The sequence below is a fragment of the Muntiacus reevesi genome, chromosome 18 (assembly GCF_963930625.1).
Source record: "Muntiacus reevesi chromosome 18, mMunRee1.1, whole genome shotgun sequence".
NCBI lineage: Eukaryota > Metazoa > Chordata > Mammalia > Artiodactyla > Cervidae > Muntiacus > Muntiacus reevesi.
The window spans coordinates 13,570,568-13,592,230 of NC_089266.1; the positions used below are offsets into that span (position 1 = coordinate 13,570,568).

A 21,663-nucleotide genomic window follows, 5' to 3' on the forward strand; every position below is an offset into this window, starting at 1 on the left:
CGCGCGGCCTCGCTCCGTCCCAGGCTCGTCGGCGGCGCAGCTCACGTGACCGCGCTCCGGGCCTGCGGCCGCTGTCGGTTCCCCCAGTCACCGAGCGAGAGGGAAGAAACAAGATGGCGGCTGAAGGCGATCCGGAGTGGGGCCCCAGCAATTCGGATTGAGCCTTCTCCCTCCACCCGCTTCCGCCGGCCGGGCCCCTCCCGCCCGGCCCCGCGGGCCTCCCCACCCGGCCCCGGCGCCCCCCACCGCCACCCCTCCGCCCGCCCCTCCCCCCTCCGCTTTCCCTTCTCCCCCCCGCCTCAGCTCCGACATGAGGGGCCGGCGGGGCAGGCCGCCCAAGCAGCCCGCGGCTCCCGCTGCGGAGCGCTGCGCCCCGGCCCCGCCGCCGCCGCCGCCGCCGCCGCCCACGTCCGGACCCATCGGGGGGCTCCGCTCGCGGCACCGCGGCAGCAGTCGGGGCAGGTGGGCCGCCGCCCAGGCTGAGGTGGCGCCCAAGACGCGGCTGAGCTCGCCCAGGGGGGGCAGCAGTAGCCGGAGGAAGCCGCCGCCGCCGCCGCCGCCGCCGCCGCCGGCCCCCCCCAGCACCAGCGCCCCGGGCCGGGGGGGGCGAGGAGGCGGGGGCGGCAGGACAGGGGGCGGGGGCGGCGGCGGCCACCTGGCCCGGACCACCCCGGCCCGGAGGGCCGTCAACAAAGTGGTGTACGATGACCACGAGAGCGAAGAGGAGGAGGAGGAGGAGGACATGGTCTCGGAGGAGGAGGAGGAGGAGGAGGACGGCGACGCCGAGGAGACCCAGGATTCCGAGGACGACGAGGAGGATGAGATGGAGGAGGACGACGATGACTCCGACTATCCGGAGGAGATGGAAGACGACGACGACGACGACGCCAGTTACTGCACGGAAAGCAGCTTCAGGAGCCATAGCACCTATAGCAGCACTCCAGGTACCCACCCAGCCCGGTCGCTGCAGACTTCTTCCCCACCTCCTCCCCCCTCCCTCCCCCCGGCTCACTCCCTCTCTGGTCTCCCCCCCACCCCCACCTCCACCCACCCCCCAACGGAGGGGAAATGCGACGGCCCATCAAGTGGCAAAAAACTAGATTTACAAGAGGAAAGAGGCGCATTGTTCAAAATGGAGATTGCATTGTTGCAGTTCGCAGGCCACACGCTCGCTCGCTCGCTCGCTCTCTCCCCTCAACCCCCTCTTTTTCCTCTTAAAAATGTGTGCCAGTGCAGTGTCTCCACCGGGCAGAGTTGAAACTTTGGCACACACATATCCATTGCATTCATTTTTCTCCCCTTGTTTTGGTTTGGTTTTTTGGAATGAAAGAAGCCTCTTGTTTTTGCAAACCTCTTTGCATTTCTAATGTGGTTTCTTTTAGATTTTTAGTCTATATCGGTTCCTAAAAAAGGGAATGGAGGATTCAGACAGATTGTGCCATACAAACACACACACACACACAACATGCTTCTCTTCACACCCCGAGCTGTGTGGTTTTAAAACCGTCTTAAGGAAATGGATCAGTTGGGTTAGTAGGGGAGCCGTATCTGGTCCTGTGTGTTTGTTTTTATTCCTGAGTGCTGATGGGCTCGTGCAACAGTTGCTAGTGAATGGCCGACTAAAAACCAAAGAAGAAAAAGCAAAGAAAACCAAAACAAATTTGCTACTTTATCTGATTCCAATATCATTTTGGTAAAATGCAAAATAAGAGACCGCAGGAACTTGCGTCTTAACTAATTTGATCCCTTTGCCTGAGAAATGCAGTTTCCTGTCACCTGTTGCAGAGACGTATGGTTGATTATGCAGACGTAATTGCTGAAGATGAACTTTTGGACCAGCTTCTAAGTCACACAGCAGAAGTATAGGGAAATTTAATGCAAAATGACTTTTTCTTTTCATTCTGTTTCTGAGGGTAATGAGTCCTCCCTCATCTGAGAAAACTCCTGTTTTCTCAGAGAGCTTCTCTGGGCTGGTGCTGAGATACATTTTGTTTCTTTAAAAAACACACATACACATACACACAATGGTTGCTGTGTATTAAATACGTAGTTGCAGTTTACTAAATTGTGAAAAAAGATCATAATTTATATCAGTAACCTACAAGATCTTTTCCTTTATATTTTTGTTAATCTGAATTAACTAAATTAGAACCCAGTTTTCAGAGCATTTCCAAAGTAAAGTTCATGAAGGAATAGAGTCTTAACAAAGTGATTAAGATGTGTCACTTGTTTTTGTAAGAGACTGGAATAGGAGAAGTGGTTAAATGTAAATGTGCCTTTTTTAAAAAAAATAAATGCTTAAATACTCATTGGAGAAGTGTGAGTATTAAGTCTGATGTAAGCCCATTTAGATTGTCCTTGCAGCAAAGGAAAAAGGTAATTTCTTTTGCCTGACAGTAATATCTGTCTTTGCCTGTCTTTGGGGTAGAGTGAGGGAGAGCTGGCAGGAGAATGAGGAGAATGAATCAAATGTCAAGTGTGTATGTCTTGTATGGGGAAAGGACTACACACCATTCTTGCCAACTTAATTTTAGTGCATCTTTTATAGTAATGATTTCTACCTTACGAAATCACATGTGGTCTTTTCTACCAGGAGCCCAGAACTGAAAGACTTGTGGAGAGTAAATTATACTATTGGAGGAGGTTTTCTCAGATTAGACACAGCTAAGGCGTTTTGGCAGGGTGGTTCAGCTAACTTTAACTCCTCTTTGAAGGCTTAGCAAGTAATATTTAGGGTTGAGAGCAGTGTATATGCTGTTAAATTACAATTTTGTGGTTAGGGTTCTCTTTTTAAAAAGATCCTTATATCTTTGTGTATTCCCATGACATTGTGTTTTTTCCGATGACATTCATAGCCTGCCTTGTGTATGCTTGTCCTACCTTTATGTGCAATTAAGGGTTCTATATCCTTATGCTCATCTTACACCCCCTGTATTTCCTAGTGCAGTGTCTCGAGCACACCACAGGTGCTCATCAAAGATTGGTTGGACAAATGATTGTTAGTAGGTGAGAACTTGTAATAGATGAAGTTGTGCTGATTCTCCAGTGGGTACCATAATACCTAAATATTTTGGATGTGGGAAACTAAAATTTGGCCTAATTAGATTTTGATAGTTTGACCAGTTTATAGTAGCAGAGTTAAGTGTGTTTTGAGCTGCTGTTTCATACTGCTTGCCAGGCATTTTCCTTTCTTTATTAGATGTGGTGTTAACTTGTTAGATGTTTTACTTTTGAAACATTATTTCTCAAGATTTTGGTGAAAGAGATGATACATTTTACATCCTAAACTTTTAGAATATGTCCACTTGCCTGGATTAGCAATTCATGATAGTTGTTTAGGCTAAGCCCTTGTTTCATTTGTTTTATTGGGTGTACTTCTAGGTAAATGTGTATATGTGTGTATATACTTTGGAAGGAAAAACGTTCTATAACTGGTTTAAGATATCTCAGAAGTTCATAAATAAATATATTTGGTGGATTTGAATCCACTTATGTTGTCAAGACTAAAAAGAGGAATATACTTTCCTGGTAATTTAGAATAAGTTGATTAAGTCTTGTAAACTAAAATGTTGGCTTAAGTACTAACATAAGAATAAGGAATTATACTTACTTAGTATAAGAAATTACTCATTCATCTGTTCGTATATTGAGTACTTTGTAGGTAATATACCTGTTGATGCAAGAACATTGGTTGATGTTACTAGATTAATTTTCTAAGACCATAGGTTTAAAAAAGTTCAGTGGAGGTGAAATGTTTTCTTCTTAATGAAGAAAAAATTTAAATGGGTATGTAAGGCCCTCACGTGACATGTTACTATAGGGATGGCAACTTGTTAATAAAAATTTGAAATCATCTAGTTTTGCTTAAGTTCAAAGCATTTGGTTGCATAAGGCTTTTAGTATTTTTATTGTTAAAAGTTAGAATTATTTCAGACAGTATGTTTTATGACATACTTTTGAAACACATTGAGAAGAATCGTATAGAAAATGTTTTGCATAGGCATTTGGTAAAATTCCGACAGCACTTTGAAATCAAGTGTTTGCTAATTCAAAAAAGTTTAAGTCAGACTTTAAACAGAGCTGTTCTTTCCTTTAACTTGTGCGGGACTTATGAGAATATTTAGCTGCTGTTTTGAAATTTGGAACTTCTGGTGACCTCAGAAAATAGAAGCCCCGGTGTTGTCCTGGGAGACTTAGTGATTTGTGTCCTCTAAGATTATGACAGTTGAGGTGGGTGGCACAGGTGCCATGAATGAACTGCAGATTTATTGGAAGAAGAATTTGTTACTCGTTTGACAATATTTATTCCCACGGGTTTCAAACAAATATCTTTTCAGTATGCTTGGGATTCCTGATTGCTACAAGTGAGATAGATTCAAAGTACTGTGGAGATTTAAGGGAGGGCGGGCTCATAAGCTATATGGGGCAGTTGGTATGGATGTCTGCTTCATGGATGGACATGTGGCTAATGAGGATGGGGATGTGGCCAGTGTGGATGGGCATGTAGCTAGTGAGGATGGACACAGGCAGGGAGGGCGTAGCATAAACCAAGGCACTGACTTTCAAGTGTGGGCAGTCTTAAGTAACCTACTTTAGCAAGAGCCTGAGTGTGTGAATAGGAAACTGTTGGGCGGTAGTTAGAGAACCAGGCTGCAGCATTTTTCCTCTCTCCCTCACCTGTTGGGTAAGGATTGGGCTAGATCAGGGGTCCTCAGTCATTTTTCACTTCTGGACCACCCAGGGGATGTGCTGTATTCCTATCAGCACTGTGCAAGGAGCATGAAACAAAAGCACATTAAATCACAGATACTACTAAATCGTCACTTTAGCCAGCTCTTTCCCCCCTGCAAATGGAGAGAATTAATGGAGAGGTGACATCTGAAGCCCTTTCTTTTCTCTCCAGTCTATTTCAGATCTATTTCACTTGTGGGTATCAGGGATCAGTCTGAAGATCTGGAAATAAGTGAGATATGATTTCAGTGGGACGTCAGGAAATTTAGCATTGCTTCTGTTCTGCAGGGTGGATTGAAAGAAGACAGATAACTGGTGGGGATGTGGATGGGTTTTATAGCCCTGGAAGGAAACATCAGTCCAGGAGGTACTTCAAAATTCTCCAAACCTGGACAGCATCAGAAGTGTAGACAGAGGGCTTCATCAGATAGGCCTCTGTAAGAATGGCAGTGTTTTCAATAGCAACAGGCATTCAGGATTATAAGAGAAATTAATGAGATCTGTTTTCAGGTATAAATACTTGAAGAGGTTAAACATGAGAATTAAAAGAAAGAAAACGAGGGCCCCAGAGAGTTATTACAAAGTTGGACAACGTGATCTGTGAGTGGTAGAGAGGTGTGTCCTAGGTATGCAGTAATGGACGGTCTTGTGCACCACCCAGGGCCAGTACTCCGCTGGGGTGTTAGTAGGAGTAAGCTGGCTATTGCAGTGTGTGTGCAGCAGGACGGGGGATCCTAAGGCCAGGAGCGCTGCTTTCTTCCCTCAGGCCCACTTTTCTTCCTCTTCAGGACACTGTGTCCTCCCTGTGACTGCAGATTCTTGGAGTGGGGATGTGGGGAGTGAGAAGGTGGTTGGGGTGATGGGAGACCAGTAGTCTGGGTGACAAAGACAGGAGCAGATCCTAGCAGATGCCCTCTTTGCACTGGGTAGATTCCCTGCTCCTCAGCACACTCTGAGCATCTCTTCCTAGAAGTCCTCCCAGAGTACTGATGATCACCTTGGTCTCTTTCCTCTTTGAATGCCCACTTGTGGCACTTAGAGCCTCATCTTCATAATTTAGCACTAGCTTAGCACTGACCCTTATTATTCTATTTTTTTTTTTCATGCTTTCAGTCCTTTAAAATGATAACCCTCAGGAGGTAGAACATTTCTTAAAAAGAAAAAACTTACAGAAAGCACTTGGAAAGATTGAAAGTAAAATCATACAGATGGAATTAAAGTGTGTATAGCTAAATACAATGTTTTAATTGTCTTTGTCTACTGCTATATGTCAAATTATTTTATGTATTTTTCTAGATACTAAGTTACATCACTCAAATATTTTTTGATTGCTGAGTGATTTTTAAAAATAGTAACAGTAAGAGCTGACATTTGTTGGACATCTGAATTGCTGAATTATTTTCAAGTAATATTGAATAAAAGTTGCATTTAAAAATACAAAAACATTTTAAAAGTTGCACTTTTATTTCTTTAATTTTTATTTTATTCATTTGGCTGCCGTGAGTCTTAGCTGCAGCATACAGACTTCTGTGGTTGTGGTGCACAGGCTTAGTTGCTCCAAGGCATGTGGGATCTTAGCCCCCTGAACCTGTCTCTCCTGCGTTGCAAGGCAGATTCTTAACCACTGGACCACCAGGGAAATCCCTAAAAGTTGCATTTTTAAAATAGCAGTTTTATTGAGATACAGAATACATAGCATAACTTTCACCCTTTAAAAAAAAAAAAGGTATTATTCAGTGGTTTTTAGTGTATTCACGGAGTTGTAAATGTATCACCCCTGCCTAATTCCAGAATATTTTTATCACCCCAACAAGAAACAGTGACAGTCACAGCAGTCACTCCTTGTTCTCTCCCTCCCCTGCTCCATCTCTTGGCAACCACGACTTTCATTTTCTGTTGATTTGTCTCTCATGGAAATTTCTTATGAAAAAATCATACAATATATAACTTCTTTCATTTAGATTAATGGTTCCAAAGTGCTTGGATCTTGGAGCATGTAACAGTACTCTATTTAAATAATGTTCCTTTATATGGATATACCACTTTTTGTTCATCCATTCATCACTCCATGGACATCTGAATTGTTTCCACTTTTTGGCTATAGTGAGTAATACTGCTGCTAACGTTCATGTATAGGTTTTTGTCTGGACAAGATATATTCATTTCTCTTGGGTATATCCTAGGAATGTTATAGCTGGATTAATTACAAATACTTTTCTTTATACAAATACAATTTTAATAGAATCACTTTAACCAGACTTATTTTTTTGTTTGTTTGAAAGGGTTTTGAAACAGTTCTCTTAGGATGAATGAGAGCTAGTTTGTAAGCCTTCCAAAATATGTGTGATTTTTGGATTGCTTTTGGTCAGCTTGGAGAATTTATTCCAGGTTTGTCAGAGAAGGAGCAGTGTAAGTGGAGTCATATTTTCACACAGTCAGTGTAAGCACGTGTGGCAGGCTTTGGAGGCACCCACGTATGTAAATAAACTCACTACGAAGTCTTAGGCTATCATGATACATGAGAATCTCAGGATTCTAGGTAAATCTTTTATGAATGTCAAGGATCTAGAGAGGTAACATGTAGCATAGAGATTAAAGAGTGAAGGACCTGGAACCAATCCTCATGGGTATGAATCTGGGCTCGGTGAAGATGGGCGTTTTGCTCAAGTCTTTGTACCTCACTTTGCTCTTTTGTAAAATACCATAGTCCTGAATTCAGTGCCTTGTGAGGGCTGAATAGTGCCCTGGTACTGGGTAAAGATTCAATAAATAGTAGCTATTCAAGTCTATTGATTTGTTCTTGAACTGTAAGCTGAGATTCTGTAAAAATATAGGAACCTTACTTACAATGTAGCAAGGTAGTATTTTGTTCTGTCAGAAAACTGTCAGTTGACTCACAGGGTAGAAAAATATTTTGAGGACCACATTTAAGTAAAAAGTGCACATTAAACTAGAGCATTTAAAAAAAAAAAAACAACTCGAGCTTTTATTCTGCCCCTTCTTTAAAAGGGTTATTAAATGTTTAACTTCCCCATTCAGAACATTTAGTTTACCTAACATCTGATTTATTCTAGAACTATAATAAAAAATACATTGACTTCTGTTATTTACCATTAAAGTAGAAAAAGTGCTCTTGATTATCTCAGCTCTCTGGTAGTTCCTCCTCCAAGACATCTTCCTCTGCCTGTTCCTTAAACCCCAGTTTTCCAGGTTTACAAACCAGCCCCTGGTTCTCTCACTATGTCCCTCCTTCCCCTGAGATCTCATCTGTTCTCAAGTTGATTTTTAAAAATTGCAGTGAAAAATTGAAAAATAGTGCAGTTTTACTCCTTTGGGAAAATACATGTAATATATAAAGATGAAATCTATAATCCCGCCAACCAAAGATACCCATTGGACATATGTGTGTGTGCATGTTTAATTCCATTTACTGCAACATGTTCTTAGTAATATTTTTTAGAAGTTATAACTAAGATGAAATAAACTGATTGTTTTCCCTTGATATACAGCAAACTTTCCCCGTATCTTGGTTTCTTTTTTTCTTTTTGGCCATGCCACACAGTTTGTGGGATCATAGTTCCCTGACCAGGGAGTGAACCTGATCCCGGCAGTGAAAGCTAACCTACTGCACTGCCAGGGAATTCCCTGAAACTTCTTTTTGCTGCTTTCACCGTTGATTCTGTTTCTTGGGTCCTACCGCTCCCTTGGTTTACTTGCCTTTTTCAGCACAATCTCTAGTTGCTTCCTAGGAATGGGTGCATGAGAAATAAACTTTTTTTTTTTTAAATCATTATGTATCTGAAAATGCCCTTTTCAATCCTAATACTTGGTAGAGGATGGCAGGATGTAGGGCCCTTAGTTTTAAAAAGCACTTTCGCAGAAAGGTTTGCTTTTCTGTGCTCCAGCGTCGAGGATTGCTGTTGTGAGGTGAAGGGCCATCCTGATTACCTCATGTCTGACCTGTTTTTATCCCTCCAAAATCACTGCAGACGGCGACTGCAGCTACAAAATTAAAAGACGCTTGCTCCTTGGAAGGAAAGTTATGACAAATGTAGACAGTGTATTAAAAACCAGACATCACTTTGCCAACAAAGTTCTGTATAGTCAAAGCTATGATTTTTTTTCAGTCGTTTATGTACAGATATGAGAGTTGGACCATAAAGAAGGCTGAGCCTTGAAGAATTAATGCTCTCGAATTGTGGTGTTGGAGAAGACTCTTGAGAGTCCCTTGGATAGCAAGGAGATCAAACCAGTCCATCCTAACGGAAATCAGTCCTTAGTGTTCATTGGAAGGACTGATGCTGAAGCTGAAACTCCAATACTTTGGCCACCTGATGAGAAGAACTGACTCATTTGAAAAGACCCTGATGCTGGGAAAGGTTGAAGGCGGGAGAAGGGGGCGACAGGATGAGATGGTTGGATGGCATCACCAACTCAATAACATGAGTTTGAGCAAACTGCAGGAGATGGTGAAGGACAGGGAACCCTGGTGTGCTGCAGTCTGTGGGGTTGCAAAGAGTCAGACAAAACTTAGTGACCGAGCAACAAAGCTTTTAGTCTCTTTTCATGGTCCCCAGTATTCTGAAGTTTTAAAGGGACTGCATATCCCTTGATGTGGCTCTTTTTCACTCATTCTGCCTGGGTACTTGGTGGGCCCTTTTAATCTGCAGACTCACACAGTTCTGAGAAAATGTATTTATTATTTGCTAATTTCCCCCCAAATTTGATCGTTTCTTTTGTTGAGCTTCTCTTTAGTTAGATGTTAGGAATTTTAGACTGTTCATGTGAAATTTCTTATCTTTTTCAATTCTTTTTATCTGTTTGTCAATTTGGTCTGCTTTCTGGGAGATTTTCTCTTCCGAGCTTTCTATTAAATCAGTTTTTACTTCAGCTGTCAGATATTTAATTTCTAAAAACTGTTTTCTGTTCCTTTTCATCCTGTTTGTTTACACAGTATCTTATGTTTCTCATTATTGATAATTTTTATAAAATACTGAAGTGCAACTTATATATGGTAAAATTTACCCTTTTTAGTGTGCAGTTTTGACTCTTAAGTTTTAGCAAATACATACAGTCATGTAACCACCACTACCATGAAATACAGAACAGTTCCATCACCTCACTTAAACTGTGTGCCGATAGTCAACTCCTCTCCCTCACCCCAGACCACCACTGATCTATTTTCTATTCCTGTAGTTTTGTCTTTCTTTGAATATCATATAAATGAAATTACAACCTATGTAGCTTTCTGAGTCTGGGTGCTTTTATCTATAATTCATTTGAGAGTCATCCAAAATATGGCTTGTGTCCTTTTTGCTGCTCGCTAGGTATTTCATTATATGAGTATACCACAGTTGGTTTATCCACCTAACCATTTAAGAACATTTGAGTTGTTTTTAGGTTTTGGAGATTATAAAGTAAAACTGCTCTAAACATTGACTTACAGGTTTTTGTGTAAACGTGAGTTTCCCTTTTTCGCGGGTAAAGAGGAATGGAATCACAGGGTTGTATGCTAAGCGTATTTTAACTTCCTAAGAAACTGCCAAACTGTTTTCTTTTTTTTAAAATACTTTTTATTTATTTATTTTTGGCAGTGCTGGGCCTTTGTTGCTGCTCTAGCTTTTCCTCCAGCTATGGCAAGCGGGTGCTACTGTTGTTTTGGAGCACAGGCTCTTAGCCCAGACTTCAGGCTCAGTAGTTGCGGCTCCTGGACTCCAGAGCACGGGCGCAGTAGGCTGTGCGTGGACCTAGCTGCTCTGTGGCACGTGGGATCCTCCCAGGTCAGGGATTGAACCCTTGGCCCCAGCATTGGCAGCCAGACTCTTGACCACTGAGCCACCAGGGAAGCCCCAAACTCTTTTCTAGTTAAGCATTTCCAGTTAAACATTTTGCATCCTCACCAGCAATGGATGAGGGATCTAGCCATTCTAGTAGGTGGTATGTTGCAGGGCCTCCCTGGTGATTCAGATGGTAAAGAATCTGCCTCCAGTGCGGGAGACCTGGGTTCAGTCCCCTGGTTGTGAAGATCCTCTGGAGGAGGGCATGGCACCCCACTTCAGTATCCTTGCCTGGAAAATCCCCATGGACAGAGGAGCCTGATGGGCTACAGTCCACGGGGTCACAGAGAGTTCTGTTTCATCATGGTTTTAATTTGCATTTCCCTGACAGTAATGCTGAGCATCTTTTCATGTGCTGCTTTGCTGGGAAGAAAACCATTGGTGAAGTGTCTGCTGGAATACTTGGCCGTTTTTCACTGAGTGGTTTTCTTGTTACTGAATTTCGAAAGTTCAGCTAACATAATAATTATTTATGCTGTATAGTTTCCCGAAGCTCCGTTCCTTTTTTTCAGAGCATTTTCTTCCTGGATGCAACATCCTCACTTACCTAAGGACATTTATTATAGTTTTTTTGTGTTGTGTGGGGGTCGACTGTACCTCGTGACTTGTAGGATATTAGTTTCCCAACCAGGGATCGAACCTGGGCCCCTGGGCCCGTGGTAGTGAAAGTGCCAAATGTTAACCCCTGGACCACCAGGGAATTCTCTATTATAGGATTTTTTTTTTCATTTCATTTCTTTTGTTTCATCAGACTCCATTCTTTTGTTTTAGTTTTTTTCCCTTTGACATTGGAGGCTTCTTTTCAAATGCCTCTTGATCCTCAATTGTTCATATTTAGGAGTGAAGCACTGGGAACACACTTTGTGGGTGGCCATGGTTTGACAGTTGGTGGGTTTCACTGTAAAGTAATTGGGCGGTGGGATCCCAGTTATCAATGTTTCTGTTTTTGTGTATTTGTTTTCTCTTTCACACTTCTTTTTTCTCATAGGAATCTGTTTGGGTTTTTTTTTTTTTTCTTTTTTTACCTGTACCACAAAGCATGTATGATCCTAGTTCCCTGAACAGGGATTGAACCTGTGCCCCCTGCATTGGAAGCGACGAGTTTTAACTACTGTGTTGCAAGGAAAGTCCTCTATTTGGTTTCTTAAGGGAAGGTTTCTTCCACCCTTTACCAGGATCTGGAAGTAGGGGTCCGAGGGCGAGTGACAAGTATCCTGGGAAGCTGGATGAGGTCAGGTGGCTAAAATTCACACTTAGAATAGGTACACTTCACTAAATTTCCCTGTTAAAAACCTGAGCGATCTTTTTTTAATTGTGGTATAATTGATATAAGGGCTTCCCAGGTGGTACAGTGGTAAAGAATCTGCTTGCCCATGCAGGAGATGCAGTTTGGGTCCCTAGCTCGGGAAGATCCCCTGGAGTAGGAAGTGGCAACCCACTCCAAGTGCCTGAAACATTCCATGGACAGAGGAGCCTGATGGACTGAGCATACACATGCCCGTAATTGCTATATAACTTAATTTTATTTATTTATTTATTCTTTTTTTTGATATATAACTGAATTTTAGTTGCAGGTATACAACAGAATGATTTGGTATTTGTATATATTGCCAGATGATCACCACAGTAAGTCTAGTTAACATTTGTCAACATAACAATACATAATTACAAAACATGTTTTTCTCTTGTGATGAGAAATTTTGAGATCTACTTTGTTAGCAGCTTTTGAAAATTCCATGGACAGAGGAGCCTGGCAGGCTGCAGGCCATGGGGTTGCAAAGAGTCGGACACGACTGAGTGACTTCACTTTCACTTTCACTTTGAATATACAACTTTCTTAAGTATAGTTACCATGTGAAGAGTTGACTCATTGGAAAAGACCCTGATGCTGGGAGGGATTGGGGGCAGGAGGAGAAGGGGACGACAGAGGATGAGATGGCTGGATGGCATCACCAACTCGATGGGCATGAGTTTGAGTAAATTCCGGGAGTTGGTGATGGACAGGGAGGCCTGGAGTGCTGCAGTTTCTGGGGTCACAAAGAGTCGGACATGACTGAGCGACTGAACTGAGCTGAACCGAACCATGTTGTACCATACATGTCTGTGACTTATTTATAACTGCAAGCTTGTGTCTTTTGACTCATCTTCACCCATTTTGCCCACCCACTATGCCCTGCCTTTGGTAACCATCAGTCTGTTCTCTGTATCTATGAGCTTGTTTGTTGGCTTGTTTTTTAGTTTCCACATGAGTGAGATCATACAGTATTTGTCTTTTTCTGTCTGACTTATTTCACTTAGCATAATGTCCTCAGGGTCTATCCATGTTGTCACAAATGGCAGGATTTCCTTCTTTTTTATGCCTGATTAATATTCCATACTGTCTGTGTGTACACCACCTTTTCTTTATCCATTCATCCATTGATGGACATATAAGCTATTTCATATCTTGGTTATAAATAAAACTGCTGTAAACATTTACTTATAGGTAGTGAATAATGTTGCAGTGGACATGGAGGTATAGATATCTTTTTGAGACAGTGGTTTCTTTTTCTTTGGATATGTACTCAGAAGTGGAATTGCTGGATCATATGGTAGTTCTACTTTTAATTTTTTGAGGAACTTTCATACTATTTTCCATAGTGGCTTCACCAACTTATATTCCCACCAGCAGTGGACAAGAGTTTCCTTTATTCCATATCCTCATCAACATTTATTATTTCTTATCTTTTTAATAATAGCCATAGTAACAGGTGTGAGGTGATGTCTCACTATGGTTCTTTTCTCTTTGTACTGGTATGTTTTTACTTTTTGTACTTCTTTGTTGTCAGTTTACCAAGTTTTGAGAGGAAAAGGATATTAGTTCATGTTACATATTAATCATGTGTAAAGTGAAGTCACATTAAGTATTTCTCTACAAAACAGTTAAAAAATAACTTAACCTAATACTTACTCAGAGTGCAAGGTACTGTGTTAAAAACCTTCGTGAGATCCGATGATGGATAAATGGTCCCTACTCCCAGGAGTTCTCAAGAGTGAATAATAACACAGTACATAAATATAAAATAACATAGGGCAGGCCATGATAAATGCTGTAAGAAAAACAAATTAGGGAGAGAAGTCATATTATATTTGGGAGTTCAGAAATGGGGTCAAGAACAAGGTTAAATTTGAGCTATGCCTTGAAAGTTGGGTAGGATTTCTCCAGGTGGAGATGGAACAGGAAGAGAAAAGGGGAGGTGAAAGGTAACAAATGAGAGGAAGGCGCACATTCAGACAAGATCGCAGAGAAGCGGAGTTTATATTTTGGTCCAACTTCAGTAAATGCCAGTTTGAGGAAATTGTACTTAGTAGGTAGTGGGGAGTCACTGAATGTTTAAAACTGGGATGTGTGATGATAAAGCTGAGCTTTTTGAAAAAGTAATCTGGCTTTGGTGTATAGGATTTTTGGGGACTAGGAGGGGGCTGATATAAAATAAGGTTCTGTCCTAAGGCTTTACCAAATAGTTAAGCTCTACTGTACAGTCATTTCTTAGTATCTGTGGGTGGTCGGCTCTAGGACTGACCCCTCACCATGATACTGAAGTCTGCTGCTGCCCAAGACTCCAGTCCTCTGATGCCAAACTCATGGGTATGGAGGGTTGACTGTGTTTGCTGTGATTACTTGTAGTGACTAAACCTTTAGACTAATCTTAGTTCACATTCCTGATTTTTTTTTAAGGCTTTACTGTGTATTTCTGATGTACTATAAATATTGTACAACATGCGCGCATGCTCAGTTGCTCAGTCATGTCCGATTCTTTGCAATCCCATGGACTGTAGCCCACCAGGCTCCTCTGATCATGGGATTTTCCAGGCAGAAGTACTGGAGTGGGTTGCCATTTTCTACTTCAGGGGATCTTTCCAACCCAGGGATTCATCCCTCATCTCCTGCATTGTTCAGGCAGGTTCTTTACCACTAAGCCACTTGGGAAGCCTCATTTATATATAACATATATAGATACTTTGTAATATACATATTATCATACATAAAATATATATCATTGTATAATAAATATTAAAAATGCATTTCCACTGACAGTGTATGAAAGTGTCTATTTCACCAGCACTGGTTATTTATACAGCAACTTTGCATTCAGTGGGTTAAAAGCTCTCGTTTGAATTTGCATTTTTTTTTTTTTTTTTTTAAGATTACTCATAAAATCTAATATCTTCATGGCCTCTGACACCCACATCTCTGAAGTCATGGTTTCCTTCCTGTGTTTTAACTCATGGATGAGTGAATCCTTCTTGAACCCCTCTTAGAAGTCCTATGCTGCTAAGTCGCTTCAGTCGTGTCTGACTCTGTGCGACCCCATAGATGGCAGCCCACTAGACTCCTCTGTCTTTGGGATTCTCCAGGCAAGAATGTTGCAGTGGGTTGCTATTTCCTTCTCCAATGCATGAAAGTAAAAAGTGAAAGTGAAGTCTCTCAGTCGTGCCTGACTCGTAGCGACCCCAGGGACTGCAGCCTACCAGGCTCCTCCGTCCATGGGATTTTCCAGGCAAGAGTACTGGAGTGGGGTGCCATTGCCTTCTCCGTGGAAGTCCTATAGGCACATCTAATTCCACATGTTCCAGATAGAGTTCATGCTTTAGTGACTGCTCCCGACCTCCCATTTCCTTCTCAGTTAACAATGGCACTGCCCACTGAATCGCCCCCGTCAGAAGTGAGGAAGTAACAGATTCCTCCCTGTGCCTCCCCCTCCACGTGCAGGCTTGTCACCAGGTCCTGTTCAGTTCACATCGTATGTCTCTTTTAAATAACTTTCAGTTCTCTTGTCCATCCGTGCTAATGGTAACCTGAATCAGGCCTTCTTTATCTTTTACTTGGTCTCTTAAGGAACCAGCCTGCCTGCCTGGTCTCCTTTTTTCCATTCATCTCTCATTTCCATCTTCCATGTACATACTGCTCTGCTCTGAGACAAAGCTGACTGTGTTATGCCCTTTCTTAAAACTCTTCTGGCCGCATGTTCTGTTGCTTCGCTGAATTGTTGATTTATTTAGAAAATACATGTTGAGAACCTGCTGTGTTCCAAGCACTCTGTGAGATAAAGCTGTGAACAAAGCAGATGTGGCCCCTGCCCTGAATCCACAGGGGAAGGTAGCCAGTGTATCAGTGAGAGAAGTGCTTCCAGAGGGGACGAGTAACACTGACTTCGTGGTGTGTGTATGGGGGGCTGTCACAAAAAGCCTCCTTAAAGAGGTGACAATTGAGTTCAGAATTGAAGCAACTGGGGGAAAGGAAGGGAAAGAGGACTCTAGGCCATAAGATCATTGCATGAAATGGACTGGAGGGAAAACCATGAAGGATCAGAGTGATGTGATCAGATGAGTGTTGTTTTTTTCCCCTCTGGCTATAGGATAGGGGATGGATTGGAGTTGGGTAAGAATTAATGAAGGAAATTAGGCAGTTGAAATAAACCAGGTGATAGATTTTGTACCTTGGAGAGAAATATTCAAAAAATGTTGGGTTGGCCAAAAAGTTCATTTGGTTTTTTCCATAACATTGTACAGAAAGACCCAAATGAACTTTTTGGCCAGCCCTGTAATTTAGGTCTTAGAATGACACATCTTAGTGATAGACAGGTTAGATGGGGTATGGTCAAAGTTGACTCGACTTCTCAATCTCCTTTGTTTCTTTGTTCACAACTTATGTCTCTTCACCTTAAATTTGACTGTCGAGTAGTGCTGAATTTCTTTGTAAAAGTTCCCTTCACTTTGCTCCTGTGCTGTGCTCAGTCATGTCTGACTCTTCGTGACCCCATGGACTGTAGCCCGTGGAATTTTCCAGGCAAGAATACTGGAATGGGTTGCCATTTCCTGCTCCAGGAGATCTTCCTGACCTAGGAATTGAGCCTGCGTCTCCTGTGCAGGCCGCTGCTTTACCATTGCGCTACCTGGGAAGCCCGCCCCTCACACGCCTTCCAGTTATTCACTGCTGTGATGATTCACTCCTGGTTAACCATCCATCTCCTTGTCCAGCTTGCCTTCTCTGGTTACCACTCCCTTGTCCTTAGGTGGGACTAAGTTCTTATATCTCTCCCCTACCCACTCAGGACTGTATGCATTTATATGTTGTTCAGTTTCCAAAATATCTGAGGATGTTCAAAGGTGTCTTTCTTTCTGTTACTTATTTCTAACTTAATTTCATTGTGTTCGTATGACTTTAATTTTGTACAACATTTTTAAAGGTTTTTTTTTTGTGCCCCCAAATGTTGTCTGTCTAGGTGAATGTTCCAAGTGTACTTAGAAAGGTGTATTCTTCTGCTGGTTGGTAGAGTGTTCTTGAAGAGTCAGGTTAGGTTGGTTGCAGTGTAAAGGTCTTCTGTATCCTTGCTAATTTTCCACCTGCCTGTTCTGTTGATTACCAAGAGAGGAATGTTGAAGTCTACAATTATTGTCACAGGTTTGCCTCTTTCTCTCTGGAATTCTGTTAAGTTTTCACATATTAATAGTTTGAGGGTCTGTTATTAAGTCCACGAACATTTAGGGAGGATTATTCGATCCCTTCATTATTATATCATTTTTTTTTTTTTTTTAAGTATCTATCTGTTTGGCTACAAGAGGTCTTAGTTGCAGCCTGACAACTCTTGGTTGAGACGTGGGATCCAGTTCCCTGGCAGGGATTGAACACAAGCCCCCTGCATTAGGAGCACAGAGCTTAGCCACTGGACCACCAGGGAAGTCCCCAACATTATATCTATATTTGTTAAGACATTCTACTGAAATGGACTGTAATTATGTGGCTGTCTCCTTTGTTAGAACCTGCCTCAGAGCAGGGAGGTTCTCATTCATCTCCCGCCTCTTAGCGCCGCCTCTATCTCTAGTATGCAGCGCCAGTAATTGTTGAATTGAGTGTAAAAAAAAAAAAATCTAGTTTCTTTTCACGCTTAGCTTTGCCTTGTCCAGTATGGCAGCCACTGGCCGTATGGGGCTATTTAAGTAAAATTAAGTCAAAAGACTTCAGCTCTTCATTGGCACTAGGTCCAGTTCCCGTGCCCTGGAGCCATGTGTGATGTAGAACATTGGGTCATTTCTTATCATCACAGGAAGTTCTCTTGGGCTGACTGGTTTGTTGTGGTCAGTCTGCTTCTGCTAGACTGGGGGAATTTATCCCTTTTCCTCTGGCTTTGTATTTGCTCCGAATCCTGCGTGACCTGGGTAGCCCCTACACTGACTGTGGTTCTTCGGTGTTAAGCCTGTAAGCAAAGCGTTATTTTTGGATGTGATGGGTTGAATTTCTGGAGTGAGATTTGGACTCATCTTTGGGAAGATGGCATCATATGTTGTTCTCTGTGGTAGGGAAAGAGGAGAGGTAGTCAGCTAACCTTTAGTTTTAAAAAAAATCTGCCATGGTCCTGAGAAAACTAAGTGAAGTTGTAGATGTAGGACAGAAGGGAAAGTAGAATTAAAATTATTCAGAGGCTTTCAGATGAGACATCTAATTTGGCAACTAAGAGGATTTCATATTGTAAAAGTCTGAAAGTTGGTTTGTGAACTGAGTACTGGTATGTCATCTCAGTTGTCTGAGTTCTCCTGTATAAAACTTCTTTCTCAGGAGTCTCTGGACAAATGACTTAACTACTTTAATAGTTTTCAAGGAAAAGACATCATTTTGGGGGTGGGATTCTTTTGTTATTAAAGTGATGTTAAATTGCAATTATGGAGCTTCAGCAGATTTGCCAAGAAACCTGATGCTTAGACTTCTCTCCTCATGGATGTGTTCTAGAATTCATTCACTTGGGAGACTGCCTGGCCAAGTGATTCATGCTGAATGACTGTGTTCAGTAGGTGCACTTTCTACATTTTACTGTCATGGCTTCCTCCTTGATTTCAGTATGTTAACATTGCCTCCTTTGAGGTCTGTTTATAGTATATCCTATTTATGGAACTTAAAAAGCATTTCAGAAATGCACACATTAATCTGTGAGGAATTTCTCATCTTGTCCTTTTTCCTTCTAATGCTTGCATAGCTATATCAAGACTTGTCTGAGAAAATAGTCCAGCATTTAAAATAGCTGATAAAATTTTAAACTTTCCTATCAGTGCAGTTTTCCCTGTTCTTCTAGACATCAGAATTCTTTCACACACTTCTTGAAGTCTTAAGAAATTATCCTTTTCTCCAACTTAAGACCAGAATCTGCTTTCAAAGTATTATGCAAATAATAAAAAAAAATTTAAAAATGATTTTACTGTAATTTCAGATAGATAATTGAACTTTCTAGTTTGACTTATCTGGGTGAAATACCCCAGATTTGTGATTCTCTGTAATCTTGGAAGATTGCCTTTTCCAGATACATTATTGTCCTTAATTGTCTAAATAACTTGAGTTATAAATCCTCCCTGCGTTTTAGGAGAAGCCTAACCATGGGAGGTTGTGTATGGAAGGGGTCACAAACTTGAATGGTGCAGAGTCCAAGTGAATTAAAGATGTGAAGTGGCCTTTTTTTTTCCTTTACTAATAATACATAATTGCAATTGGTGTTAAAGTTTATTTGCCTTGAAAAGCTAGCCCTATTGGAATTTTAGTCCCTTTTTACTTTTACAGACAGTGCTGTTCGAAATGTGCTAGAGATGTATCTTTAGTCACCCAGACTGGTGTTTTTACGAGGTAGATTCCTAAGATAAGATTGTTGGGTCACATTTAATAGGCTGAGCCAGGTTATACCCTCATAACCTACTTGTTCTTAGACCTTCCGCAGTCTGTGTTTATGTGGCTTTTAAATGGATTTTTTCTGGAACTTATTGAAGTTTACTCAGATCTTTAGCAGGTGTTCTTGGATATAGACCAAAGTCCTTTCCTCATCAATTTATCAGTAAATATACCTATTTGTAATATGAGAGCCTGAGGTTTAGCTCCTGAACTCTGTCTGAGAGTTATCTGACCAAATGGGTGGAATTCTTTATTGCTCCTTAGCTTGAATTTGACCTTCTAGAAGCCAATCCTCCGTGACTAGATGATCCTAATGGGCAAGAGATTGCAAACTTTCTCTTACAAGGTGCTGATAGTAAATACTGTGGTCTTTGTGGGCTCGACTGTCTCTGCTGTAACTGCTCAACTCTGCCAGTGTAGCATGATGACGACTGGAGACGACAGGTAAACAGGCGAGCGTGGCTGTGTGTGAATAAAACTTTATTTATAAAAACAGCCTTGGGCTGGCCAGGTGGCCAACCCCGTTCTGAGGCCTTGATGTTCATTCATCTGTGATTTGGATAACTAGGTTAGGAAAAGAGCTTTGAATTTTTAAAATACCACTTGAAAGTCTAGAAGGAACTTCAGTTTTTAATTTTTGCTTTTTCTCTTTATCAGGAAAGAACTACAGAAAACTTAGAAAACTCAGAAGATAGCGATAATAGTTTGGTCACTCTCCTTACATAACCAGCTTTGTGTGGATGTGTGTGTATTCATTTGAGGAGTACTTATTTGTGTGTAGAAAAGTACATTTTTTTAATAAAACTAGATAATGCATAATTGGTTTTGCAAATCTTTTCCCTTATACCATGATATCTTACTCTATCTTTAAATAATTTGTCTACGAACATGTCTGCTCTCATGGAGTCATGGATTTTAAAAATCAGTTTTGTATTTAGCCACTTCTCTTTTCTGATTGTTTCTAATAGCTTATTTGTTGGGCTGGATTTTCTAGGAATAAAGTTGCATCATTTTCAAATGTGAATCATGTGCATACATCTGCTATTCTTATGTTTATTTCTTCTTTTTTTTTTTCAAGTTGTATTACCTGCTATCTCCAAAGCTATGTTAAATACTAGTTGAGATGAGAAGCATCTTTGTGTTCTTTCCAAATTTAATGAGACTGATGCTAACATTTCACTGTTAATTGCTATGCTAGCTATTGACTTTTTTGTTTTTTCGCTGTCCTAGTAAGCATATAGGGATATTTCATTTTGGTTTTGAATTTAAGTGCATCGTTGCTTATGTAATGTGCTTGCATTTTCTTCTGGTCTGTGGCTTGTGTTTCTTTAACTGTCTAGTCCGTGAGCACATTTTGTCTCTCCATTAATTCAAGTCTTTGGTCTCTTTTATCAGTGTTTGTTTTGTTTTAAGCATACTCGTCTTGTTCATATTACTGCATTGTATCTAAGTCTTTCATGATTTTTGGTGCTATTATATCTGGTACTTATTTTTTTTTTTTTGCTGACAAAGCAAGAGATTTTATTGGGAAAGGGCACCCGGGTGGAGAGCAGTAGGGTAAGGGAACCCAGGAGAACTGCCCTGGTACTTATTTTTTAAATTTGAACTTGGGGACTTCCCTGGTGGTTCAGTAGTTAGGACTCTGTGCTTCCAGTGCAGAGGGCAGGATTTGATCCCTGATTGAAAAACTAAGATGCCACATGCCTCACGGTGAGACCAAAGGAAAAAAATAGAATTTGAATTTCCAGTTATTAATTGTTATAATAAAAATATAATTGATTTTTGTGTATTAATCTTTGTGACCTTGTTAAACTCAGCTGCTAGTCTAGTAGATTTTGGGAGGGGGGGGCGGATTTTTTTCCTGGGATTTTCTACACAGGTAATCATGTTGTCTGGCAAATAGAGATTGTTTTAAATCTTCCTTTTCCAAGCTAAATTTTCTTTTTCTTATTGAAGTATAATTGATTTACAATATTGTGTTAGTTTCAAGTATGTAGCAAAGTGATTCAGTTTTACATATATCTGTTTCTTTTCTTTTTTATTCTTTTCAATTATTAGTTTATTACAAGATACTGAATGTAGTTCCCTCTGCTATACAGTAAATCCTATTTATTTTATGTATGAGAGTGTGTACCTCTTAATCCCATCCTCCTGTTTCTCTGCCCGCTTTCCCCTTTGGTCAGCCTAAGTTTGTTTTGTATGTCTGTTAGTCTGTTTCTGTTTGGTAAACAACTTAATTTGTACTATTTTTTTAGATTCCACATATAAGTGGTGTTTTATAATACTTGTCTTTGTCTGACTTACTTCACTTAGTCTGATAAATCTCTAGGTTCATCTTTGTTGCATCAAATGGCATTGTTTCTTTTCTTTTTTTTTATGGCTGAGTACTATTCTGTTGTGTAT

At 41.0% G+C, this 21,663-nt stretch overlaps 1 protein-coding gene across 13 annotated transcripts in view; it reads left to right on the forward strand.

Moving 5' to 3' along the window:
* Nucleotides 1–274: 274 nt before the first annotated feature.
* BPTF (bromodomain PHD finger transcription factor) overlaps nt 275–21,663 on the forward strand; it is a 131,329-nt gene continuing 109,940 nt past the window's right edge. For all 13 annotated transcript variants that reach the window (XM_065910563.1, XM_065910569.1, XM_065910574.1 and 10 more), the window contains exon 1: nt 275–944. In XM_065910563.1, the coding sequence (XP_065766635.1) occupies nt 311–944 (634 nt within the window). In that variant the 5' untranslated portion in view covers nt 275–310. The remainder of the gene's footprint in view (nt 945–21,663) is intronic.